At 46.8% G+C, this 13242-nt stretch overlaps 1 protein-coding gene across 3 annotated transcripts in view; it reads right to left on the bottom strand.

The window, feature by feature from the left end:
- Window positions 1–3665, bottom strand: part of LOC137425941 (SPARC-like) — a 197717-nt gene extending 194052 nt beyond the window's left edge. For all 3 annotated transcript variants that reach the window (XM_078776268.1, XM_078776266.1, XM_078776267.1), the window contains exon 1: window positions 3435–3665. In XM_078776268.1, coding sequence (XP_078632394.1) covers window positions 3435–3506 — 72 coding nt within the window. In that variant the 5' untranslated portion in view covers window positions 3507–3665. The remainder of the gene's footprint in view (window positions 1–3434) is intronic.
- Between the last annotated feature and the right edge of the window lie 9577 nt (window positions 3666–13242).

Here is a 13242-nt window from a genome sequence, read left to right as displayed (position 1 = left end):
GTTCATCCCCGACGCCACCGGCCCCTGGTCCACGGCTCGCCAACGCTCGGTCCTCCAGGAGGCCGCCAGGAGATTTGCCCCGGTGCCCACGTCTCATCATGGCTGTCCTCAACCCCATGTCCTCCCAGCGGCGTACGTTTTTGTGCCCAACGACGCACACCGGGGACTGCTCCGGCCGCCGTACGATGGGCCTTTTTGGGTCTTGAGGAGGGGCGACAAGTCGTTCGTTGTCGACATTGATGGCAAACCGGACCATATCTCCGTGGACCGCCTCAAGCCGGCCCATTTGGACCTCGACCAACCTCAACGGTTGGCCCTTCCTCCACGGCGGGGCCGTCCCCCGTCGACCAAGCCCCCCGCCCGACCATCCGCCGCCAAGCCGCCTCCCACCCCCACACGAATCGCCAGGGGTCGTTTCGGCCGGGTCATTAAGGCCCCCCACAAACTGACTCTCCCTGTACAAGTGAATTCTGGGGGGGCGCATGTAGCGGTTACCGGACACAATTCTCTTGTACCAGCTGGTGACGTAATCAGCGGGCGGTCACTCGGATTGCATACCATGCCCCGTTGAGAGGCGGTGGCTTACTGTTTGAATTTGAAATATATATTGCCGCTCGGGGTAGCCATTTTCAGTGCATTTGTGCCGAGCTCGGAATAAACAGCTCTGTGAAACTCAGCTCGTTGTCGCGTCCATATTGTTGGAGTTCGACGTGGGAGCACAGCTCCACAATGGTAAAATTGAAGCTATTTCATGTGCACACAATGTACGTGATATGTGCATGGCGTCTACCCTGGTTTCTGACGATCTTTCTTACATCAATGGGCAGCTTTATTCGATGGAAAATAAAGTCAAACAGGAAGGCATTTTGCTGTCTTAATAGATGGGAATTCAACAGCGTAAACGAAGGAGGCCTAAAGTTGAAGATGTAAACAAATATGTGTATGTTACCATTTATATCGTTATGTCACCATTTCGTCATGTAAAAAATATATAGGCATGTCATCGGCCTGTCAAGCATGTCATCGGCCTGCCGGCTTGCATCACCTCCTTGCCAGTCCCTGTCTCAGAAACCTTTTATGCCTCCGCCCCCAAAGGTAGCCGGAGGCATTGTTTTCGGGTTGTCCGTCTGTCCTGTCTGTCCATATGGGCTAAACCTCGTTTTTCTCAGCAACCATATGTCCGATTGAGACGCAACTTTAGGAGTAGGAGTGATACCCATGCAGAATGTTTTTATGGTAATTGTGATGTCATAGGTCACGTGGTATGGCAGCCATCTTGGATTAAACGCAAATAATTTAAAAATAATTTTTCAGAAACCGCCAAATGGAAAAATTTGAAACTTGACACATTGTCAAGTACTCCCAATGGGGAACAAAAGCATGATAATGATAACATCATAGATGAAGTGGTATACCAGCCAAAAATGTTTTAATAAAATTCCTTATCCTAAAAATCTGAAATTGCATGCACATGATCTATGACGCATTTGTGTTGAAATATTAAATTTATGACCATGTCACGTGGTTTGGCAGCCATATTGGATTTAACCTAAAACCTTAAAAAAACAGCTTCTCCCAAACCACCGAATTGATTGACTCGAAACTTTACGTATGTCATTGACTGGTGATGAAGATATGGTGATTAAAAGATGATCACGAAAACATCATTGGTCACATGGTGTGGCAGCCATATTGGATTAAAGGTAAATATTAAATAATTATATCTCTGAAACCGCTTACCCTATTGATATTTTACAAATATCATCTAATACTAATAGCACTGTTGCATATAGTTTGAAAATGATGATGTCGTAGGTCACGTGATTTGGCAGCCATCTTGGATAGAAAAATGAACCTTATCCGATCAACACGAAACTTCACAAAAGTGATCCCCTACCCATACATATGCAGCAAAGTGTACATTCTTTAAGGTCATATGTCACATGGTATGGCAGCCATATTAGCTTGAAAGCTAATATTAAAAAATATCCCTTCTCTGAAACTGCTTCACCAATCGATGTGAAACCTGTCATGGCTGGTGAAAATGTGATACTTAAAAACAGTGAAAAATTTTGGAAAAAAAACTGAAAAAAAAAAAAAAAAAAGGGATTTGAATCAAACTTGTTTATTTTTAGGACAGAGAACGAGGGCTTCTACCCATTTTGGGACTATGCGGAGGCATATTGGCGACACATTCGCATTGCTCTAGTTTCTATTCAGATTAATACTATTTCATATTGCATTAATGATTCTAATCAAATTTCTGGTTAATTCTGTGAAGTCTTAATACGAAAGAAAGTTTATTAAGGATTTGTCTGCTTTTGCAAAAAATCCGGTTGTGGATTTATCTGATTTTGACGCAAAACAAATTTACAAGTATCAAAAAGTACGTTTTTATTAATTTTAGATTAGTGAAATTCTGGCCTTCTTTTAGTTTACTTTCATCAATTTAGGACCACCTTTTTTGGAATTGATATGTTACACCAAGAAAGCACATTAAAAAATGTTGATTTACCGGAAAAAAAAAAAATGGATTTATCTGTTTTTGCCTCTGAACTCTTCATATGTAGCTCACGATTCTGGGATACTTGTAGCTCACGATCATCAAATTAAATCCCATGCACTATGTAGATTTGTCAATTGTCTCCTAAAAACGTTTACTTAATTCAAGTAAAATTACACTGTGAAAATTGCTCTGACTCATTGGAAAGCTGCTGTATGCGTGAACTCATTTTCCGACACTTTAGAGCTGCTTAGGTTATTCTAGAACAGGATAACATTGCGGCATGCATGATATGTAAAATAATCGTTGATATTTCCACTTGGATTCTGATCGTGTAGCAGCGAAAATCTTTCTGCATGGACATTATCTTGAAGGAAAATACAATATAAACCGACAAAACTGTCTACACTATACTTTGTGCCAAAGTGACAGCTACAGGACAAATGTATTTGTGCCAAAGTGACAGGTGCAGGACAAATGGCTTGTGATCGTGATTTTATAGTCTGTGGAATGACTTGGACAATTTATTTTAAAATTCTAGAAGTGAATGAGCCTCATTTTCTTCCATTGTGTCATGCATTTCTTTTCCTTCAATATCAGAATGAAGGACAAGGCCAAGATGACATAATGGACAAAAAAAACCCTTCAATCGATTCAGTGATTCAAGGAGAAAAACTTTGGACTCACTCGCAGACAATCTTTTATTCTGTTTACGCTCAACTAAAAATTTAACCTTGAACTTATGGAGACTTAGTCATACAAATGTTGATTGAATATTTTACTAGCTTAGAAAGATAATATATGTTTCAATTCAGATACTCCACTTAATAACGTGGGAATTATAAACCTTCAGACATGAGCAATGATTCCTAAAACCAGCTTGATCTCACTATGAAATTAGCTGAGGATAGTTAAGAAAGGAAAATCATACCGGTGGTGCGATGACTGTTTCCCTCGTCAGCAACACCAGGAAAAAATACCACATTGGGCTGTTGGACTTCATCAAATTCTGACTTTATATTCAGTTGTTCTCTCAAAACAATTTCCTCTCTCTTTCTCTACAGTCTCTGAACACACATCGAGCTTCTGCAAACAATTGTACTATCTATTTTTATGATGCGTGTGTCTCTTTCTGTCTCTCTCTTTTTTTCCTTCGACTTCTAGAGCTGGTGGGTGATTGAAACGAACAGCTGGACATTCATGAGAGTGAGTCTCGCTTTACAAATATCTGCTTCATTCTCTCAATCGAGAAAATAATAGAGTAAGTAAAGTGGTGTAAAGTGATGTACAAAACTGTACACACACCATATGGCTACACCTTGCCAGTTATCAGAGCTGTCCTTAACCTAACTTCGGTTTGAATCATCACTGTGAGGATCTACGGTATTTACGGCAGACCACATTGCTTTAAGCCGAGCCGACATTCAAGAGCTATGTTCAGGTGTTTAAGCTAGCCTGGCACAGAATTCCTGGATACTCAAACATAAATTATTAGCTCTTTGAAATGTAATGAGCACACTTTAAATAGACAATCTTAATTGAGATGTCGATGATTACTCGCCAACATGTGATGAAACCGGTCCAGTGGCTGAGGGGGTGTGTATCTTTGGGATTCTCATGTATGTGATACTTGTGTTTGATACTTGTGATACTTGTCTGCAGATCTAGAGGAACCCAGGTAGGGTTGAAAAGAGCAAAGGGTTACCTTGTGAATTTTATATTGACTGCTTTATGGAGCTTTTTTGGCTGGAAGAGCATGGGGATGAATTATGTATATACACAATTTCCAAAACACACCTGGCCACAAGTGTGCCTCACTGACCGGGTCTTCAGTCTAAGTCCTCAGCATCATCCCGTTTTGGCCCTTCGACCTCGACGCGGTCAGCTAAGGTGGGCTAGCAGGGGCACATATGCCTCCACATGCAGCAACTACACTTCGATACATATGTATCCCCACACCAGTCAGTGAGAACACAAACTACAATAACAAAACAACAGCTTCCTTTCCCAGAATCCACAGCACCAAAAATATATGCTGGAGCACCCAACCAACCATGCAACCATATAACGTACACCACTCAACAGCAAAATTCACACAAGAGCACGCACACAAAAACAAACACACACACACACACACACACACTAGAACACACACACACACACACACACGCACCCACACCTTTCCCGAGTGGGAGGAGGGCCGGAGATTTGGCGGACCCGAGTGGGAGGGGGGCCTGAGGCCTGGTAGACCAGAGTGGAAGGGGGCCTGAGAAAGATGAGGTTTGGTAGCGGTGACACACACACACACACACACACACACACACACACACACACACACAGAAACCAAAGCATTGCATGTGGACATTGGACTCAGGAACAAAAAGGAAAAGACAGCATTGATGATTGAGATATCAGTACCCAGCTATTTTGGCCTAAACAACGCAGAAATCAAGGAAATGACCAAATACCAGGACCTCAAAAATGAGGTCAAGAGATCTTGGAAGCTGAAGAGCATCGAAATTGTACCAGTGATAATTGGAGCAACAGGAATGATAAAAAAGAACCTCACTGAGATTTTGAAAACCATCCCTGGGAATATTACCACAAATGAAGTACAACTGGAGGCAATCTGGGGTTCGGTGACGATCCTGAAAAGATCCCTTGGAACAAAACTCTGAAAAAGTTGAACAGTTTGGTCCATGAATTAACAGGCATCCCTTACAGATGCTCTAGTGGGGAAAATGGCCTTAAAACGATCATTCATTCATATTCATATATTCCTTACAGGAGAGGAGGTGGATACTTTGGGTCCTGGGAGAACTCTATTCCACATCCTGAAACCCACAAATGGAGATAACAACCAAAGCCACACACACACATTAATGGGTCATGATTTGCACGTACACATGCACGATTATGATTTATTCTGTTGCGGATCCCGGGTTCGTCGATGTACTAAGAGGGGCGGGGGGGGGGCGGGGTTATGCCCCGTTTCCCCACGAACTCCCGGTTCCACACAGGCCGTTGACCATGAGCGACTGAACTCATGATTAAAGGATTGCTTAAGCAATTCCGATCGCCAATTTCCCAGTCACGCGTCGAGGAGTTTACTGGTAAATATTCCCAAATACATTCAAGACACGTGACCGGAGAAATAGGGGATGGAACCCTCACTTTCCCACACCTTTTGGAATGCCGAGCGGTTTTGCACAGTGTGGAAAAGTGGCCTTACCCCAACAAGATTTATGGACCCGATTCGAGCCTAATTCGGTCCCGGATGGTGCAAGGCCAATTGGAGAAAAGGACCTACCGCACAGGTGGGAAGTAAAGAACAAATGTACAGCCTTTTATTTCTACAAGGCACAGAGAAGAGAACAAAGATTTAGCTTACCAAGTCTTACCTATCCTAATAAACCCCGACTGGTACCTTCACACTCTGACACACACACACACACACACACTCACAGGGACAAAAGGCACTCTGGTTATTAAAGATCGTACCGATGTACGTACTGGTCCAAATGGGTTCCTCGCTGGCGCCCACGTGGTCGCGGGTGTGTGTGGCTCGATCCTTGATGTGAGACGTGCAGCCTGGATAAGGTAATGTCCGACGGACTTCAACGTAGGTGAGACGAGTAGAAATTGCCAATGCTCGCGGGTGAGCCAGATGGCGGAAAAGCTCGGCGCAGATGCGATGAGTGTCGGGCGCCGAACAAAGGCAAAACACATGTCGTCTACGAGGCGAAATCCAAGTCAAGAGCACAACCTCGTGTGCGCGGCAAAAATTCAAAGCCAAGAGAATCCAGGTGTGTCCTCAGTGAAAGTCCCAAACGCAAGAGAGATCGTGTCATCCACGAGGCAAAGAGAGAACAGAGCAGGAGGACGTGGTGAAAGGGCAATCGCGCAGGTGTTTTCTCCACGTGACGAAATCCCAGGGAAAAGCGATTCCAGGTGTGTCTTCCACGATGTCCCCGAAAGCAAGAGGTCGATAATCCCAGCGCGTGGGCAATTATCAGGCTTGGTCACGCCCCTTTGAAATGTTCAGAGCCTCCTATTGGCTGGGGCTTGCCGCATCATGGAGACGAGTTGTCCCGCCCCCTTATTGGTCACGTGGGCCTGTACTTCTGGCCACGCCTCTCTGCACATCTTAATGGCCACGCCTTTAACCAACGAACACCCTGCCTAACCTCAACGCATATTGGGCTTTTCTTTACTACACAATGGGGCAGGGCTAATCTGTACATTCAATAGAAAATAACTGACTAATGCAGGCTACATGTTGTCGTGCAATTTAACTATATGGAGTTTGCCTTTATGGCACAACTACAACACTACCCCCTTCTCTCACCAAGACTCGACCCGAGTCGTCCACACGGAGCGGCTGGGGTGAGCTGGCATTCATTTAAACATTACTTTTAGTGTGACATGTAGATATGATTCCCCTAACATTTTAAATTCCAATCCCAATGCGTGCGACATTTTTTAATGATTTTTTTTGTTTTTATTATTTAACATTTAAATGTACATTTTAAAACAAAATATGTTCCTCCTAATGCGTTGAGAAACTAACTAACAGATTCACACCCACGACCTTATACTGTTCACATATTGCCGGAATTTTGAAACTAAACACATAACCGGTGGGCAACATTCTTACATTTTACACTAAAACACCATTCATTTTACAAAAACTATGACCCAGGACCTGGACTTGTATTGAGGAATAAAACTTGGAGAACTTGTTGCTGGAGTCATCTTCTGTCTTCTTGCCTTGGTAGGCGGGCTAACAAAAACCGGCTGGCCCTGACCGGCATACAGGCCATTTGAAGATCAGGGCCATCTAAATCTTCACAATTGCACACATGGATCACTTTTTTTTATTCATGAGCAGGGCCACTTGAAACCTGGTCCAAATGTGTGGTGTCATTGCCACTCAACCAGTGATCCATGTGTGTGGTGCCAATGCCACCCAACAGGTGGTCCATATGCAGCAAGACGATGAGGCAGCCAAGAGGTAATAATGGAAATGGGTTTAGCCACTGAGCCAGTGGTCCATAAGGTGATGAGTGATGGATTGGTGGGCGTGAGTGGCAACAAAATGCTGCGACGGCAAGTTGTTCCTCGTGATGGTCCTAGATCGGGCAGGAAGAGAAGACGCAACGAGCAAAAAGGAAGAGACACGGTTGCACATGCAAAACACAGGTATGACAAGCGGGCGAGAGGAACGCCGGCAGAGTGAAGTCGAGCCTGGCCCTACCAGTTCGTGCCTCCCACTGTTAAGTACACTACCCTAGCCCTCCTTGTATTTACAACTTGTCTCTACGTATTGTCTCCCATTTCCCCTCTTTATTTCAAATTCGTCCTCAACTCCCCCCAGGTTCTCCCAGGAAGGAAAGGCGGAAATGAACACAATGTTTCGTACTCACATCGTGAAGCATCCTACCAATCAAACATTGAGTCCCATGGTGCGAAATCCATCCCCTTGTGGATGGTTGTGGATGGTGCGAAGGGGTCTTCACAAAATTCTAACGACTCTGACATCATTTACACATTTTAAACTCCCCGGGTCGTACCCTGCCAATCGGCCTTCTTTAAACTATGAGGTTCTAAGAACCCGAATTCCCATTGCCCACACTGTGGTGCCCTCCTCAATTTGGGTCTCATCCCACAAATTTTTCTATTCGTGCCCTTGCACAATTTCGGGGCTGGGTCGTGTGGCCCTACCAGCAGGTCTACCTACCTGCACCCCTCCGTTCACTGGAACTGCCTCCTGAGCTTGCCTGCTCCTTCCAACTACCCTATCTGGGGAAGGTCCTCCCTGGCGCTTACCCCCTCGATGCCCACCTTGGCATTGGGCAACCTGGGTCCTTTCCCTGGATCCTCGGGCCCCACTCATTAACCTAACTAGCCCCCTGAGCCTACCTGCGGCCTTACCTGGCCAACGAGCTCCCAGTGACGGAGTGCCCCAAATAACTTTCTACCAATAAGCCACATGCCCAGCCATTCCACCGCTTCCTGCACCTCACAAAACAAAAACTATTTCCTCAATCAGCACCACAGGTGTCAATATCTAGGTAATTTACCTGTACCCCCTATCTAACTTTAAACTACCCCGCCGGGTCTTCGTGAATGGGTTCCCCTCCCCCCATTCAATCCTTCGCACCATGCATTCCACACCATTCATTCCACACCATTTATTCGCACACCAAATATTTTCACACCATTTATTCTCACACCACCACTCCATTTATTCTCACACCCACAGCATCATCTATCTAACTGATTTCCCCTATCACTCGTGCTTCCCAGTCGTCCCTTTACACGACGCACACCCTTTGTTAACAACCAGCTAAACTCTCTACGTCCCCTCTACAGTTTAGGTGTCACCACTTAAATCTCAGTCCCTATGGTCTCTCTGGATCCCTAACATTATCCTAGCCCTCCCTCAGCTAGTGCTTTGGTGCCCCCATGGAGCAACCATTGACGGCCCCTCCATGAGCCTAACAATGCTATCCCCCTAAACTAGTGCTCATGGGCCCCCCTCACGTGGGGAATGGTCTCACGACTATAACCCTACGTGGGTGCACACACGTCCCCCAGTCCTCTAAACTACGAGCCCCTCCCTGTGGAGGTACCCTGTCGCGGCTCGGCGTCGAAGGGCCGACTACCCGCAACATGCGGGTGGTTGGTCGCCTGTATGGGGTGTCCAGCCGGCATTGACGATCCGAGGGGGGGGGGGGGGGGAATTGATGGGCCCAAGTGCCGGGCTCCATCCCTGCGCGGGGACCTACGGTCCCACGCACGATGACCCCAACCGGCCACGGTCCGGGCACCTCACCTGGCAAGGTGCGGGTCTTCGACACTTCAAACCTCCCCTCAAAACCCGCCGATCGCCCTTGCCGCGGTATGGCCCCAACAATACCATGGGAGTGCCGGAGTTACGAATCGTGCATGCCGGTCCTTGTGAGACCGACGCAGCACTGATTCCCTCCGGTCCCCACGGTGCACCGTTCACCGGGGGCTCGCGTGCTCTCCCCGTCTTACTGAGCACTACCCCGGTCGGCGTCAATGCCTGAGCCGCGTCATCACATCCTGCTACCCACACTATACTCGCACACCCCGGCGCACACATGCCTTTCACACACTCCGTCATCACACACACCGGTCCACACTCTTTCTCCACACACTCCGTACTCGTACTTGCACACACCGATGCGCACACTTCTTTCACACACTCCGTACTCGTACTTGCACACCCCGGTGCGCACACTTCTTTCACACACTCCATACTTGTACTTGCACACACCGGTGCGCACACTCTCTCTACACACTCCGTAATCACACACACCGGTGCGCACACTTCTTTCACACACTCAGTCTCATTCGTACCCCTCACAATGGGCCCTTCACGAACTCCCGGGTCTGGCCTTTCTCCCAAGCTCGCCGAACACCCGCTCGCACCAAACACATTCCCGATATCACAACTCACCTCGGGTCTCACCTTTTCCCGACTCTCTTCATGAACCTGCAATCTTTCTATTTGATCAACCGGCATTTCGTCACGGTCCAAGCACCACTCTTGTACACATTCCTGCAATTCCTTCCGTAACTCATTCTCTGTCTCTCCTTCGGTCTTTTCAATTTCAATTATTTCTTCTTTTTCCACCTCCTCCAGCTTCTGTTTCCCCTCTGTTATTTCACGTTGAGCCCCCACTATTTCCTGCTGCGCCCCCAAAATCTCCTCCTCTAACTCAACCTTCGTTGGTTCCCCTACCTCCCGCGTCACTACTTCCATTGCCCCAGTCAGTTTGGCCGTGCTCTCCTTCAATTCTTGCTGGACGGTCATCTCACTCCGCTTTACCTCGTCACGTGCACTCGCGACCTCCTCACTCATCTTACGCCCAAACTCCTCCCCCATGGTGTCCATCCGAGTACTCATTTTATTCTTCTCACGTCTCACCTCCTCCCTCCTATCCATTCGATCAAACATTTTGTTCATTTGCACCTCAAAGGACGCTTCCATTGAGTCAAGAATAACTCCATGTTAAAACCCGCTTGCACAACGGGTCCAGCCTCCGCCGCCGCATGCGAAGCGCCACCATTTTCTTCACCTCCTCCTGCCGCACCCTCATCAATTCCAAGTTCAATCTGTTCATGCTGGTCCTGGGTCATTAATTCCTCATAGTCTACATTTTCTATCCCCAGGTGCAGGTCTTGGCCCGACATCATCCGAATTTAATTTTAATTTTGTTTTAAATTTGTTTTAAACTAAATTTCCACTCGCTCATAATTTCGCAGCACGTGAAGCGTACTGCAGGTCCAATTATCCCACTCCCGGACACCAATAATGTTGCGGATCCCGGGGTTCGTCGACATACTAAGGGGGAGGGGGGTTATGCCCCGTTTCCCCACCAACTCCCGGTTCCACACAGGCCGTTGACCGCGAGCGACTAAACTCGTGATTAACGGATTGCTTAAGCAATTCTGATCGCCAATTTCCCAGTCACGCGTCGAAGAGTTTACTGGTCAATATTCCCAAATACCTTCAAGACACGTGACCGGAGAAACCGGGGATCGAACCCTCACTTTCCCACACCGTTTGGAATCCCGAGCGGTTTTGCACGGTGTGGAAAAGCGGCCTTACCCCAACAAGATTTATGGACCCGATTCGAGCCTAATTCGGTCCCGGATAAGGACGTACCGCACAGCTCAGGTGGGAAGTAAAGAACAAATGTACAGCCTTTTATTTGTACAAGGCACAGAGAAGAGAACAAAGATTTAGTTTACCAAATCTTACCTATCCTAATAAACCCTGACTGGTACCTTCACACTCTGACACACACACACACACACACACACACACACACACACACACACACACACACACACACACACACACACACACACACACACACACACACACACACAGTCACTCACAGGGACAAAAGCACTCTGGTTATTAAAGATCGTACCGATGTACGTACTGGTCCAAATGGGTTCCTCGCTGGTGCCCACGTGGTCGCGTGTGTGCGAGGCTCGATCCTCGATGTGAGACGTGCAGCCTGGATAAGGTAATGTCCGACGGACTTCAACTCAGGTGAGACGAGTAGAAATTGCCAACGCTCGCGGGTCAGCCAGATGGCGCAAAAGCTCAGCGCAGACACGATGAGTGTCGGGCGCCGAACAAAGGCAAAACATGTGTCGTCTACGAGGCAAAATCCAAGGCAAGAGCACAACCTCGTGTGTGCGGCGAAAATCCAAAGCCAAGAGAATCCAGGGATGTCCTTGGTGAAAGTCCCAAACGCAAGAGAGATCGTGTCGTCCATGAGGCAAAAAGAGAACAGAGCAGGAGGACGTGGCGAAAGGGCAATCGCGCAGGTGTTTTCTCCACGTGGCGAAATCCCAGGGAAAAGCGAATCCAGGTGTGTCTTCCACGATGTCCCTGAAAGCAAGAGGTCGATAATCCCAGCGCGTGGGCTATTATCAGGCTTGGTCACGCCCCTTTGAAAAGTTCAGAGCCTCCCATTGGCTGGGGCTTGCCACATCATGGAGACGAGTTGTCCCGCCCCCTTATTGGTCACGTGGGCCTGTACTTCTGGCCACGCCTCTCTGCACATCTTAATGGCCACGCCTTTAACCAATGAACACCCTGCCTAACCTCAACGCATATTGGTCTTTTCTTTACTACACAATGGGAAGGGGCTAATCTGTACATTCAAGAGAAAATAACTATCTAATGCAGGCTACATGTTGTCGTGCTATTTAACTATAGAGAGTTTGCCTTTATGGCACAACTGCAACAATACACATGTTTAGTTTTGGTTTTGCGTTGACATGTTTTGTTTTGTTTTGCGTGACATCATATGCTGTGTATTGTATACTTCAAACATTGGGCACATCCAAACAGCATGTTCATTGTTCAAACAGGATAGCGATGCCACCTGTCACTTTCAAACAGCACCTACCCTTTTAAAGAGATTATAACATGGGCTTCTAATCCCTGGTGTTGGGCTAGCGGCTAGGGTGCCGGCTTGGGATCCTAGGATCCTGGGTTCGAATCCCGGTCGATCGCTGAATTAACGCCAGGGGGGTTGACTCAGCCTGTCATCCTTCCGAGGTCGGCTAATTGAGTACCAGTTCACTGGTAATTCCCTGTTTGTCGTTAAAGGCGGCAAAAAGGGTTGCCGTCAGGAAGGGCATCCGGCCGTAAAACATTGCTTCAAAAAGGGGACCAAAAAACAACAACAACCACGGTTCCCGAAAAAGGCCAACCCCCGCTTGCGGGGAAAAATGGCCTCTAAAGGTGGTTATAACATGGGCTTCTATTGAGGAATGACTGTGCACCCGTTATGGAACTCGAACTCTCCAAGGTGATACATTTTAAAATTTTGTCAGATTTATAAACCGAGACAACGGAACACCCATTTATATGTGCACTCCGTTTACTTTATCACCTTAACATTGTCTTGAATGTCAATTTGTAATTTTATTTTCAAAAATGAAACGTCAATTACATTGTTGTCGACTGTATTGCCATGGCTTACACACATCGAAGAATACCACTGATTGGAAACTGAACACACCCCTGGATATCTCGGCAGCATACAGTACATCCAAAATGCCAACAAAACAACAGAATCATGACTATTTTTGTTGTCATAAAAACATACCTTGTTCAGTGTACGTGTACTTGTTTCAAAGTGTACATGTATATAACTTATTTGAAGTGAACGTTTACA

This window comes from Myxine glutinosa, chromosome 4, assembly GCF_964187855.1.
Source record: "Myxine glutinosa chromosome 4, kmMyxGlut1.1, whole genome shotgun sequence".
Classification (NCBI taxonomy): domain Eukaryota; kingdom Metazoa; phylum Chordata; class Myxini; order Myxiniformes; family Myxinidae; genus Myxine; species Myxine glutinosa.
Note: the sequence above shows the minus strand (reverse complement) of the source record. Positions and strands in the feature narration are given on the sequence as shown.